Genomic DNA, 15,177 nt, shown 5'->3' on the forward strand with positions numbered 1-15,177 from the left:
AGTTCAGCTTTCTCTCTTTCTTTTATGTACTGTGATTTACTTATTTCAGAATTATTTAGAATTACATTGTGTGTCAGTTTGATCTTTAGACTTGCCTGCTTTTCTAAATCTTTGGAGTTCATTTTCAAACTGATATCTGTTCTGGGATGGAAGTAATGTTATCATTGGGGATAGCTGTAAAAATCTGATCTTTGAAGACCATATTATTGGGTGAGTTTGAATGACTTGGAAACATAATTTTAAAAACGGTGCTGTTAGTAGATTAGTTCTGCTATCTGTAGCTGTGGTCTTGTGGGAGAAGCAAGGGGGCAACATTTGAGATGTAAAAAATTTTTACTAAGTAGAACAGGGAAGTTTTTAACATCTATTTTGGGGGGAGGGGAAGTAAGAAGAATAATAATGTAGATCATACACTTAACTATCTAGATTTGTTTTAATATTTTTGATATCTGTATAAAAGGGAATTAGTTTAATCCAGAGTGGATAAAAATAGATTAAAACATTTTTTATTTAAATTGGACTTTTAAATTTAAAATTAAATATAGGTTTTTTTTTTTTTTAATAAGCCTATTTTCAGATTTGAAATTGACAATTTATGTTAAGGCCTAAACTTATCTATTGAAATCATTTAAATTAAATACAAAAAAAAATATTAAGCAGTAATGTTTGCTGCCAGGTTTTAAAGAGAATCAAACCACTGAACTTGTTGAAGTCACTGGATAAGCACCTAGTACCAGAATTTGTTGATGTGCTAAACCAGTGTTTGACAGCAATAGCCTTTTTCTGTAGGAGCAGAGAGAATATTCTCTTCATTTCAGCTTATTCAACTAGTTCAGTTCAGTGACTAGCTCATTCATACTTAAAGCCTGGTCTATACTGAGAAAATGAAGTTGGCTTAACTACGTTGCTCAGAGGAGTGAAAAATCCACCCCCCTGACCGGCGTAGTTAAGCCGACCGAATGCCCAGTGTAGACGGTGTTAGATTGACGAAAGAATTCTTCAGTTGGCCTAGATACTGCCTCTTGGGGAGGTGGAGTGCCTGTGCTGATGGGAGAACCCCTCCCATCTGCGTAGGTAGCGTCTACACTGAAGCGCTACAGCAGCACTGCTGCAGCAGCATTTCAAGTGTAGATGAGCCCTAAGATACCAATTGGGAGTTTGAAAAAGCTGAAAAGCTCATTTTCCTCTTCCAATATATGAATGAAAACTGGGTATGAGAGGATGAGATATACTGTTTCTATAATTTGGAAGGACATGGTGAGACCAGAAACAATCAGTTCAATTCACTAACTGCAGATAATAATTCCTAGTTTAATACATCAGTTGATTCTTACATGCAAAACATGTTTTGATAACATTTTTTTTCTAGTGTGCGGCACATTTTAAGGAGTTTTATTTAATAATAATAAAAAAATTAAAATGCTGTTTTGAGCTCTTTTAATTGCATATATTGCAAGTAAAAATAGTCTAGTAATTAAGTGTATAATTTGCTAGTTTCTAACATAATGTAAAAAATAAGAAATGAAAATTAATTGAAATTGAGCTGTATAATTAAATAAATGTGTATAGGCACAGTGTATCCTCCTGGTTAGAGAAGAAAAAAAAAAGCCTCAGATTTAGTGTAAAGTCTATTTGCAAATCAACATGTTTTTATAGTTACCAACCAATGAGAATCAACTATTTTTCTTTAAGAAAAGAACTAACAAGTACAAATACAAAACATGATTAAAATCAAGGTTGTATGGTTGCTGATTTAGGTCATGATGACAATTGGTTATTTAAATGGTTTTGATTTAAATCACTCTATCCTGATTTCATCCCTTACAACAGCATTTTTCAACGCATGGGTTGTGACCCCTCCTCGGGGTAGGCCTGAAGGACTAAACTGTGTGTGTGTGTGTGTGTGTGAAAGGGGGAGACCATGGACAGGCCTTTCCATTGTTTTTCAGTGTGTCAACCTTAACTCTCATGGTTTTGAAGGATACCTTGAAAACATGAATTGAATGTTATGTGAAAGTGTTGTCTGCCTGAATTTGCAAAGAGCCTGAAACAGTTAAGAATTCTGACCTCAATTCATTTCAATGAGTGTTAACTCAGATGCCAATGATGATATTTTAAATGTCAACATTAAATATTTCATTGTTCACCAAAGCATATAGAGAAAAGAAAGGATGTGCCGTGTAGTGAAGATCTACACAATATAACTTGTAGTGATGGCAGGGTTGAAGTGAATGTGATTAATTTAGCTTTCTTGAAATGGGGAGCTCAGCTTTAATAAGTTTGAGAAATGCTACCTTACAGCTGCATCACTTGAAAAACAAACAAACTCCACCTCAATTTTCAGAAAAGCTCTCGGTGATCTCTGCTACTTTAGATGAGCTGACAGATATTTGGGAGAACCAAGCCTCCAGTTTCACTGCTTGTCCTGCAGAAGCTTGTGTTTTTGAAACCATTATTTTCTTTGTTACAGCTGCACTCAAATGGTGATAGAGGCTTTGAGAACGTGGAACTGGGGATCATAGGAAAAAACAAGAAAATTCCAAGAAGGGTCATTCACTTTGCAAGTGGAGAAACCATGGAAGAATATAGCACAGATGAAGAAGATCCGGTGCAAGAAAAAAAAGACCTCTTGCCTTCTATTGATCCTGTAGGTTTGTTATGGATAATTCTTTATTTCATTTGCCATTTACTGGAAAAGTGACAACCACTTTTTGCACTTGGAAGAAACAAAAATAATTATTGAATTCAAATCTGACTTCTATTTTATTTTAGCCAGTTACAGTTAGGGATGTAAAGAGGGTTTAAAAATAGTAACCATGTAACCTATTAAAATTCTATCGGTTAAATGGTTAACTGTTAAGGAGTTCATAGAGGTGGGGAACTAGGGATGTGTGGGTGCTGTAGCACCCCCACGTTTTACACAGTGAGCAACTCCAGTGTAATGAAAGGGAACAGTAGATAACTCGCAAAAATAAAATAAAATAAAATAAAAATTGAGATGTTTCAGAAAATACCAAAAATATATTTTGAAGTATGTTGTTAGACTACATCAAGTTCAACATCTACATTTTAATTCAACTATCCATATTTTCCTGATCCCCACTAATTCATGTTGGGTTGGAAGGGTAGAACACTGTCTTTAATACTTTGTCTTGAATAAGTTCACTGTGGTGTCAGTAACCCCGGAAGTATAGGTACGCAGGAGGAGATACTTGCTTGTCTCACTCCATTGGCGTGTGTGCTACTATGCTCTAGCAACTAAGTGATGGCACATTGGAGGAACTAACCAGCCAACCATACCACTGTGTCAATACACCCATCACATCTTAAAGAACTCCGACTCCAATGAAGAGCTTTACTGGTGGGGCTCCCACAAGGAGTATCCTGGCTTTGGTATGGGTATTCTGCTTGTTTCTTCCTGAAGAAGTGTTGTTGCCATAGGGTTTGGTTAATTAGAGGGTAACTGTGGGAAGGGGCTGTAGATCACATTTCTCTTTTCCATGGGCTTTGAGTTAAACTAGGTGGGAAAGAGAGAAATTGTGGGTATGAGAGAGGCCAGGTTGGAAAACTGGAACTTCAGCAAAAGGGAAGAGGGTATGTGCGGAACAGAAATTGGGACAAACGCAAATTACAAGGGAAATTGTGAAGTTGGTCCATAATGGATTTGTAGCTTTGAACTCTATTATTGAGCTGAAGCTTGTCTTCATTTGGGAAAGAGGAAAATGAATATTGACTGGAGTGAACAAAGGATGGGATAAGGAACAAAAACATGTAAAGCGTGCAACTTACTAAAAATGACAGTATATTAAGTAAAAGTGCTTTAAGTAAAGGGCAGTTCTTAGGCTTGCTCATATCCTATTTCTTTAGGGAATCTGTGGGGAGCGCAGCATGAGTCACTCAGTACTGGCTAAGGAGGTCACAGATTTATGCCTGTATTCAAGTATTATTCTGAGTCAAAGTTATCCCCAACCACTCAGAATCTATCCAGGTCTTTCCCAATGCAAATCTCTCATTTAAATGTTCCCAACTATCTGCAATCAGCAGGAGGCCAGGCCAGGCCAGGATGAATGATGGGACATTGTATGCAAGGCTAGAAGTACAGGTGAACTGCCTTCTCCTACATAAAGTACAAAAAGATTGTTTCCTGTTCAGTCCACTCCAGAAAGCCACTTCTTAGCGCATGATCCAAAGCCCATTGAAGTCAGTGAAAAGAGTCCCATGGAATTTAATGGGCTTTGGATAAGGCCTTTAAGAAAAGTGTGTGGCCAGTACTTGTATTCCTTTGAATAGCACTCTCCCATCTGTACTGTGTTGAGGGAAGGCACTGGAGAGTCAGCTGTAGTGAGGGTACAGGCTACGTGTACACTAGAAACTTCAAAGCGCTGTCGCGGTAGCTCTCCCGTGGCAGCGCTTTGAAGTGAGAGTGTGGTCACGCGTGAGCCCTGGGAGAGCGCTCTGGTAATCCACCTCCACGAGGGGAACAGCTCCGAGCACTGGGAGCGCAGTTCCTAGCGCTCGGAGCCTGTCCACACTAGCGCTTTAAAGCACTCAAACTTGCTGCGCTTGGGGGTGATTTTCATACCCTTGAGCCAGCAAGTTAGAATGCTATAAAATGTAAGTGTAGACAAGCCCAGAGACACACCACTCTACAAACTGACATGTTTTCAAAGTACGTTCAAAGATGCATGGTAGATGGAAATAGTGTGAGGAGTTCCTCTTCTTGCTTCCTGGTTACAGATTTGTGTACACTAAGGAACATGAAGTGTGCCAAAGTTGAGATTGGTTCCCCGCCCCCCCAAATTACTATGTAATCCTTAGTTTTTTATTAACTTTTTGAATTAAAAGAATTCTGTGGCTTGTGGAGCACTATATGTTTGTTTTCACTCCTTTTTTTTCTTTTATGGAAGAAGCTTCATTTTAACAACTTCAATTAAGGTAAACTAGACGAAGGGTTGCTATTATCTGAGGTATGTTTTCTGTATCCCAAATGAGTTGAGGACACACTAGTCCAAGCTGAGCTGTGATGTTTTTGCAAACAGCTGCTTTAAAAATGTTTTGTATTGTAGGATTTCTATACACACAAATAAATAGTCAGTTTGCTGGGACCAGCATGTCTACAACTCATTATCCCAGTTGAGGTACTAAAAACTATGTTGCAAATAATAGCAGCTTCTGGTCCAATTTACCTTATAGAACATTTAGTACTTTTGGAAATTCTACATCATAAAATTTTGGAGCCCAGCTGGTGTTGGCATCTTTACAGCTCCTCTATTGAGTTGAGGGAAACACTTTTTTTTTATATTGCAGAGAAAGTATAATTAAGCCAAAACACTTACTGAATGTTTTAGAACTAAACTGAAAATGACCACTTTCCCTTAGCTGACAAGCTTTAAGCTTAGATTTTCAAAGATTATCTGAAGAAATAGCCAAGTCTGAGGAAAGAAACTGTATCAACCCAGTCTCTCTAATTTCCCCTTCCTACTCAAAACCCAGAACCAGTACTCCACTCTCATCCTCCTTGACTTACCAGCCACCTTTAACACCATCTACCATCCTCTTTTCCTTGAAATATTGTCTTCCTTTGACTTCTCTGACTCTGTTTTCTCTGGTTTCTTCTACCTCTCTAATTGCTCCTTCAGCTTGTTGTTTCCAGAGGATCCTCCTAATTTCCCCCCTCCAACTTTGTGTGGGTTCCACAGGGCTCTCTCCTTGGTTCCCTTTTCTACTCTCTACACCTTATCTCTAGGTAATTTCATGAGTAAATTCAACTGCCACCTCTATGCTGATGACTTCCAGGCCTGCCACCTTCTGTCCTAACTAAAATCTCTGCCTGTCTCTGGCTTCTCTTCAATGATGTCTAATCATAAGGTCATGCTTAACATGGCTAAACCAGAGCTCTGAGTCTTCCCTCAAGCCCTCCCTGCTACTTTCTTTCTCGATCACTGTGGACTTGCACCTCTCTAGGTCCTCGTATCCAGAGTGTCTAAATCTTGCTGGTTTTTTTTTCTGTGTATCATCTGTAAGATACATGGCATATTCTATCCATCTACACAGCTAAAACTCTTATCCAGGCTCACATCATCTCACATCTTGTTTTACTACATCGTCCTTTTCTCTGGACTTGACAAATGCAATCTTGTTCTACCCATTCTGAATGCTTCTGCAAAGATCATTTTCCTAACCCATTGCTTTGACCATGATGCCTCTGTTTTGTATCCCTCCACTGGCTTTCCCTTCTCTATGCATCAAACATAAGCTGGCTTGTTTTTATTTTCAGGGCCCTTTGTGACGTTTCCCATCCTACCTGTTAACTCTCATTCACTATCAAAATGTCAGCTCTCGTCTCCAGTTGGCTCATGATGCTAGCCTCCATCACCCATTTGCTAAATTTTCAAACAAGCACCTTTGTTCATTCTCTCATGATGCTGCTTATGCTTGGAAGGAGCTCCCCATAGAATCTTCAAAACTACCTCATTATTCTCCTCCAAAAATGTCCTTAATTTTTTTTGTTTCATATAAAAGACTTAAGTGGTTAGGCTGCTGATGTGCTCAGGCCACTGTCTATCATACTGACTAATATTGTTTCCTTGTACTTCCTCATCTGTTTGCCTGTCTCTTGTTTGTATCTTGATTACAAGCTGCTTAGAGCAGGGACATTCTTTTTGTTCTGTGTTTGTACAGCACCTAGCAGAGTGGGGTCCTAGTCCATCATTAGGGTTCCCAGGCTCTACTACAATACAAATAGTAAATAAATCTAAGTCAGTCAGACAATAAAGTAAAAGCAAAGCCAAGGCCATGCATTGAATGCACGAGGAAGTCAAAAATAAACTACCCCAAAATAATCATTGGTCTTAAAGATTTTTCAGCTCATGGAAGGAGGGAGTCGGGTGGGGAACCTACACTGTCTAAGTCCTTTACCATAATCTTCAAGGAGTTTGTTTAACTAAAACATTTTACGTTCTAAGCCAAGTAACAGTGAAATTCTCTTGGAATGTATCAACAAAAATACAATACACTCCCCATCCTTAGACTCAACACACATTGTTGCTTTGCTTTGGCTAAATGATGTTAGGCTTCTTTTTGATCGTTCAGTGTTAAAGTCGTTAGTCCATTACAGTCTGTAGTTACACTAGATTTGTTGGTCTTATTGTCATGACAGGTAGTTTGCTGCCATGTTGTCTCTCCAAAATAATCTGAATGTGTGGGGTTTCTTTTTTAAAAAAATAGGTGGATCCACAATGTGTAGAGCTCTTATTAAATGTCCTTTTGAGTCTTTTAGTTACTAGGGCTAATATTTCTTCAAGTGAGTGAGCTTCCTTACTACAATTCAACTTCCTTAGGAATAGAACTGTATACTACTACAGCTGAATATTCCTTGAGATGTTTGTAAATTTTAATTTTAGTTGCACCTTCCTTCTGTGTGAATTTAGATAGTGGGTATGTGTATGTATTTAATAAAAATGAAACAAGATTTGCAACATTAAACACTAATTGCATCTTCTAATGCAAATCTGATAAATTCCATTAGAAGAACAAAGTACTTTTCCACCCCCATTCTCCCAGTCAAAGCATTGAGATTTCTTTGAGCATAGGGGATTGGAATGGACTGTCTCGATGCTTGTTAATAAGTCTTATTTTAAGTGCCATTTTTTCTAGTATTATTCAATACATTTAAAGCTACTTCAGTTAGAGTAAGACTTTTATATAGAGAGAGCTATTCTGTGGTGATTCTGTTCATCTGACTCTGGAAAGTCTCTCTTAGTCACTTGCAAACTAGCTGTTCTCTACATCCTAGTTTGTATTGCTTTTGGGAACTTTTGGCACCTTTGGAAAATCCTACCCATGTAAACTAAGGGAGCAAGTAAAAAGAAAGGAAAACAGAATTAATCCCTGTGTGTGTGTTTCCTTGTTCCCAGTGTTTCACTGTGAAAAAGCATTTTTCTCTTTTCCTCTTGAATTAGCACAGAATAGCTTCTCTTTTGTCTTTCTCCCTCCTTTGAGACAGTTGAAGGAACACTTTACCTTTTGGATTATGGGATACAGTGTTTCATATTGACTAGTTATGCTGGTTGTATTGAGGGCACAGTTTGTAACTGAAGCAGGGGCTCTGATAAATAACTGTTTTTTCCTAGAATCTTATTAAAACTTTTCATAGAGGTGGTCCTGACTTACTAAATTTGTTTAATTTTGCATTGTGGCAAGATAGTGGAAACTAGAAAATTATGTACATATCATTGAATTAAAAGTACTATTAAATTGTATCTGAATTTGCATTACTTCAATAGTACGTTAAAATAATTCTGCATTTGGTTTATTACAATCCTGTTACTTTGAGAAGTTCAGTTCCTTTTGGTATTTTTAAATGTTAAAGTAATGCTTCTAGCCGCTTGCTCGCTGCTAACCAGCAGCACTCTAAAATGGTTTGTCCTGTGCACTGTGTGAATGCCTTTTTCACCTTACCACATTGTTTATCTGTATGGTGCCAACCATTACTCCCATTTATAGCAACATCCTTTCCAGCACTCTTCCTGACTAAACAGGCACAAACATGACTGACTACATTAGAAGGACTGCCAACAGAGTACTTAATTAACAAGCATAGGATGCTTTTGTGTAGCTAGGACAGCAGCCTTTTCGCTTATGCTTGTCACCATAGCAGGACACTTCCTATAACCCCTGCTAAAAATACATAGTGTCTGGATTCTCAGTTGGCAGTCAACAGAATGATGCAGGTAGTGTGAAAGATGGTCTTTGTGTAAGCCAGAGGAACGTTCTATCAGATAAGCACTGAAATCTGGTAATCTGCATACAAACACAAAATGTCATTGTGATGCTTTGTCTTTAAACCATAGAGATTAGTCCTAAAACCTTTGATAGCTATATACATATTAAATAACATATAAGGCAAGAATTTTCACACTTGTTTTAAACAGTACTTGTCCGGAAGACTCCATTTAATCATGGATTTCTACATAAAAGTGCATTCTTGCTGGTTCTTTTAACTTTAATACATATTCTTCACAACTCAGATAGATGTAGGTTTCATCATAGATGTTAGGTACCTTTTTAGAAGGTACACACTATATACATTTTTAAAGTGATTTATTTTGAAAACTTTTCAGATTAGTTTTACAGCTATATCAGAAAATGAATGATTGGTTATTTCTTTTACCAAAGGTAATTGAAGCAGATAGTTCACCTCCCAATGACTTCATACATATCTCCAATTCAACAGGTTAATCATTAATATTTGGAGGATTTTCTTGTTCACTGGTGTGACTTCCTTTAAAACATCATCAGCAAACATATTTCTTGAATGGTTCACCCTTAGCTCTCAAGTTTGCTATAGTTGGAGGGATAATTGCTGGATGTCCATGTCATAGCCAACTCCTCTTCTTCAGCAGTTAAAGTTTGACCCTGGTACCGAGTATTGAGAATATTTGCAAGAAAATGAGCTGGAGATAGTGCTTGTCCCATTTGTTTTTTTGATGCTTGAAATTTAACTCTGTTGCATATTTTTCTTTAAGATCTCACTCAGTTCCTTCCAGATTTCAACAGTGTCAGCAATAAAACAGCTCTTTCCCTGCATTTTGTTCCAGGCTACAGAAATAGGCTTCAGGGTACTCAGCATGTGTTCAACATTTCTCTTAAGCCCAATGTTGAGAACTTTGGCTGTGACAGTGCCATCTATTTTTTCACAATTTTGTTCACAAACTGTCATCAGATTAGGCCAGTTCTTGATATAGTGCCCAAAACAGTCCATTACTGAGTTCCATCGCACGTCTTGTGGGAGAGTTAGCTTGGTTCCTCCCACTTTTTTCAGAGCAGCTGCTGCAAAGTGGTTGTTACGGAAGTATCTTGCAATTTCAACAACATTAGCCTTTGTTTCTGGTATGCTGAAGTCTTTGTCTAGCAGGTGCATCAAATGAGCACTGCAACTGTACATTATTAGCTTGGGACTCTCTTCTAAATTTCTTCTCATTGTAGATACATTTGCAGCATTGTCTGTGACCAAGCTGCGTACTAGACATTTGAGGTTTTTTTCAGTTTGTTATAGCTTTTACTGCTGTTACTTGTAAGCATTCTGCTGTGTGTGCATTTCCTGATGTATCAATTCTTTCTTCTTCTGTTGTCTCATAAGCACATACAACAGGATCGTTGTAGACATTGCTCAATCCATCAAGACTTAGGTTAACAATTTCACCCTCTAGAACTTTTGCACGCTGCTCACTTTCTCTTTCACACACTTTATCCAGCAGTCTGCCTGTGACATCTGCTTTGTTGGGTGGACTGTATCCTGGTCTTAATGACTGACTGAACCATGTTAATGGTTAAGTGTGGGTTCTCAATCCTACGGAAAGGAGAGTTCGTTGCATAAACAAATTGCGCGATTTTTTTCATCAATTACTTCTTTTTGTAATCCGCTGGTTCTTATCACAAACTTATCTATGGTTGTTTCTGGATGATGGAGATTTTTTTTTTTTCTTTTTGCTATAGGTGATATACTATGGCTATGTGACATACATGATGTGACTGAAACACTATCATTGGCAGATAACTCTGAAACTATAGAAAATGATGGTGATCTTGAAGGTGGATAGTCTTCAGAATCTTGTATGTTGAGGATGGATTCTCTTAAACAAAATAAGTCAATGCAGTTATTTAATTATTATTACCATACTGCTCATTTACTATTATTCATTGCATTCACTGACACTCAGTACTACTTTAAAGCTGAAATTGTAAAAGGAAGATCTGCCTGTTTCAACTATTTATTTTTTATCACAACTGCATCTAAAATGATGTTACTCTATGGTACTAACTATATTTTTTGTTCAAACATGAGAATTCAAGAATAGTCCAGAAGGAAGACCAGCAGTCCTTAAGAAAGAAGTATGAAATAAAAAAGTTTACCAACCTGAAGATCCTGCATGTTCAGACATGTTCCTTTCATCCTCTTCAACGCTGCTTCCTCCTGAAAAGGAACACTTCTCATGATGTTGTCTCATTCAGGCAACCAAGCCTTGCATTTCTTTGTTGCACTGTTTGCATTTTGCATGCATGCTTGTCTTACCCACAGGTAGAGGAACTTCATTAAAATATTCCCAAACTGGGTCTCTTTTATGGCCTGCTGCCATTATAGGTTTTCCCTTCTAGTGAGAGAATGGTATGGTAGATCTCAAATTAATGAAGGCTATGCTCAGAAACACCTTAAGACTTCTGGAATATGCTGCTCAAACAGTTACACTTTTGTTTCTACTGCCTGTCCCTCCCATCTCACGTTTATCTCCAGACATCTTCTCCTTGTCTAGGTCTATTCCGCCCCCAACAATCTTTTATTCATTGAACTTTTTGAAACTTCTGCACTTTTAGAGAGGTAAGGGATTAACTCTATGTGCACAAATTTGCAGAGGGACAATAGGGTTGAGGTCTGTTGTTTCTCGCCTCTATTATATATTATTTATTTTAAAACATTTTTGCTGTTAACAAGCATATTATCTCTGGAGAACAAATCCACAGTTTGAGAACTGCAAAACTAAGCATCTCTGATGGTATCTTCTAGACTGAGCACTGAGTCCCATTGGGAGATAGAAAGATTAACCTAAATAATCTATACAGAAGCCCCTTGAACACCATAAGATTGAGTCCCTAATCCATGAACTATTGGAACTCATTTACAAAACTTTTCTTAAACATTACATGAATATATTGTCTCATACTATAGAATTAGAATTTATAATCGCTATTCCATGATGAGAGATCTTTGAGCTATAATGTCTCTTTAGTTTTAATTATTTTTAGATAGGTTTTTTCTCAAAAACCATTTTATCAAAAAAATCCGATTTTTATTGATTTTTGTTGTTGTTTTCATTGTAAAATAGCGTCTGAAAACCCTTGCTATCACACAGGTGTGGCAGTTGGGCTAAGTAATCCATCATCTACGTAGACTCTTTCGTGTGACCAGTGAAATTGTTGCACGCAAACTAGCATTAGAGTAAGGGTGGTGATTGGTTGAGTTACCTTTGTCACAGTGGTCAAAGACTCTTGGCATGGAAGAGATAAATGCCTTACTGTAGCTGAAAGCCTCTGCTGTTGCACAGGTGTAATTCATAATGTCAAAATGGCTGAGAACTTAAACTGGATGATACAGACTGCAAACCCCAGCGGTGATTGAATCTAGTGTTGTGAACAAAGAGCTCTCAACCATTCTTGTGGCTGTTTCCATTGCTTCACGCTGACTCAGCAGACATTCTCAGCTTCAGAGTGACTATTCTAGAGTCTTCTTTTATAGATAATGGTTCAGGTGTGTCTCAGTAAGAACTACCATTTTACTGGTACTATCCAGCAGAAAGACCCCTCTACTGACAGTTTCTTATTAAAAAACAAACCTCCATTTGAATTCAGGAGCTGGAGATTTTCAAAATTTTATTCAAGCAAACTCTATTATTTACGAGAAACATATCTGTTTTCTAGTTAGTTATATAATTTGCCTTTTCACAACGGTCAAAGTCTCTAGCATTGTCATTAGAACTGGTTGGAAATTTTTTGATTTTTCTCCATTCCCCCTCCCCAACAAATTGTATGACCTAGAGGGATGCTCAACCTTTCTCAGCAGGTTAGAAACCCAGACACAATGCCATGGGATCCCCAAATGCTCCTGAGGTTCTAGATAGTGACATCATCAATGTGTTCTGTATCCATTTGTCCTGAGGTTGCAATATTTCCATTGATGTGCATCTCTCCATAATCATTCATGTTTCTGTTACTTCCAGAGTAGACTGCTGCTAACGCTGTTCTGTGCTCTTGAAGACCACTTGCTGGATCTTGTACTAACTGAAGCCAATAGCTAACTGACTTTGCAATACAAGCCACTTGAAGAATTTTTTGACTGCATTAGATTATATGCTTCTCAGTGCAATTCAAGGTGCTGACTTGGATCTATAAAGCCCTCTAAGATATGAATCCTGCCTGACTTAGACTGCCTCTCTCCCAGGGACTATCTTGACAGCTGATCTTCTAATGGTCCTTGTGTATGAATGAAATGGAAATAGAAGCAGGGAATACTGGTGGAGAGAATTCTACTGGAATTCTGTTTTCCTGGCTGGTCAGAACTCAAGACCTTCAGCATAGTGTGTAAGGCCCATCTATTCATTTTCTCGGATGGAGTGGAGGGTTGAATTTTTTTTGAGGGGGAAGTAAGTATAAGCAATAAGACTTCTAGAAATGGCTAGTTTTATAGCCTGTGCAGTGACATCATGCTTTAAAGATCTAAAACCAGAATTAGTATAACTTTCTTAAAACCAAAGCACTGAGCTTAGCATTGACAAAGATGGACAAGGTGGCAGCTTTCTCTTCTGGATCTGTGTTCTTTGTAGGTTACTACACTTCATGTATTTGCCACAATTTTATGGTCACAATGCTACTCTTATTAATTTTGTTATCATTACAGACTGCGCTTACCTGGGGACCCTACTTGTGGTTTCATATGCTAAGAGTTGCCACGTCAACCTTATCAGGTATTGGTTCACTTACTTTTTAAGGTAAACTACTCCAAAGAATATTAACTAGCTTTTTGAAAGCTTGTTACATGAAGTGTCACAACTGGTAGGTGACTTATTGGCCATTTGGAACGTTCCAAAAGTCTGCCATGCATCTATATTTTGGTTGTGTAACTTTCTGTCTCTTCGGTGCCAAGTTATTCATTTTACAACTGTGAGAAAATCAAATTCCATTTCTTTCTGTTGACAGAAAGAGATGTAATGAAAGAATAAACCAAAATCTCTCTCTTGCTAAATACTAATTTCCTCATCTGTGGCTTGCTAAGGAAACATTTGTTCAGGCGAGTTGTGAGATGTAATGAACCTGTCTTCCTGGGAAGAAATGTGCATGATTTGTCAGTTGTGTGTAGCACTTGGTCACCAATTGGTTGACTTACAAAACCAAGCTAGAATCAAAGCTGCTTTAGACACTTGCAGTTCATGAGCATTTAATTGATGTGACATATGTCCTGATTTGGTTTAATAGGGAAATATTTTGATGTGCCACCAGACATATAAGAACTTCAGTAGAAGGATATGTGTAAAATAAAGTGTTTTCCAATCAAAGGCCATTAGATCTGTAAGCAAGTAAGTCTGTTTTCTATAGAACTTACCATCTACAGCAGTGATGTCTATAAATCACTTGTGTGACTTGGCCTGAAAAGAACGTTGTTGAGAGAGAGTCAGTATGCATCAGGTTTTAGTTCTTGTCATCTTGAGATTCTGAATATTGTGTTAAATATCTGTATTCACAGTATTTTTGAGAAGTTTGTTGGATTATCTAATAGCTAGCTTCTTATTTGCTCTTCCCGGAGAGTGTTTAGCAACAGAGCTAACAAGTTTATACTATCCAGTAAGCTTATTTTCCGGAGGAGTCCTGCAGATTTGATGTACATTCTCCTTGGTTTTTCATCCTCCTTGCCCTCAAGGCCCTATACTGCAGCAATCATTTTGGCCAAGGAATTGCCATGAGCATATCTATTCCACTCCCTTGTTAGAAGGGATGCTCTTGGGTAAAGCGATGCACACTTAGCCCCTGGTGACTTATACTGAGAGAACTGAAATCAAACCCTTTTGATCTATGCAGCAGTATATAGCACAGTGTAGTTAAAACACTGCTAGCCCAGAATCTACATATGTCAATACATACATTCTATAGCACATTCTACATACATACATATATGTATTTGTATGTATATGTAGTATATATACAAATACATATAATTATGTTCTATTTGCTGGCTGCAAACATCATTCACTACAAATACTTGTAATCTAACCATTATTTTACTTAGGCTTATTTTCTTCCGCTTTGGAATCTGTTAAAGCAAAAGTATTGAATTACAAAATTAAAAGTACTTCCTTTGCAGTCAAATTTTCACACTATTTGGTTCCTTTTATTAATTTTCTGTGTAACTTCCAGTTTTGTCATTCATTCCTGCATTTTTGACTAGTTACCCACAGTTACTGGTAACATTAAATGTGTTAATGAATTAAAATATATAAAGGTACTGTATTTTAAACGCACTGAATTATCAACTTGTTCATTAAAGTGCAGTTCTACTCTGAAAACAAATGTAAAAATGGGCATTATGGGGTTCTGTTTCTATTTTCCATATTTATATGTGCTCATTTGAAG

The 15,177-nt window shown here is 37.5% G+C and overlaps 1 protein-coding gene across 2 annotated transcripts in view; it reads left to right on the forward strand.

The window, feature by feature from the left end:
- LOC141989338 (signal recognition particle subunit SRP54) overlaps positions 1-15,177 on the forward strand; it is a 75,296-nt gene that overhangs the window by 55,571 nt on the left and 4,548 nt on the right. The window contains exons 2-3 of one of the 2 annotated variants that reach the window (XM_074955855.1): positions 2,471-2,647; positions 13,451-13,517. The exons of the other annotated variant lie outside the window; for it this stretch is intronic. Coding sequence (XP_074811956.1) covers positions 2,471-2,647; positions 13,451-13,517 — 244 coding nt within the window. The remainder of the gene's footprint in view (positions 1-2,470; positions 2,648-13,450; positions 13,518-15,177) is intronic. 2 annotated transcript variants of the gene reach the window in all.

This window comes from Natator depressus, chromosome 6, assembly GCF_965152275.1.
Source record: "Natator depressus isolate rNatDep1 chromosome 6, rNatDep2.hap1, whole genome shotgun sequence".
In the NCBI taxonomy this organism is placed as follows: domain Eukaryota; kingdom Metazoa; phylum Chordata; order Testudines; family Cheloniidae; genus Natator; species Natator depressus.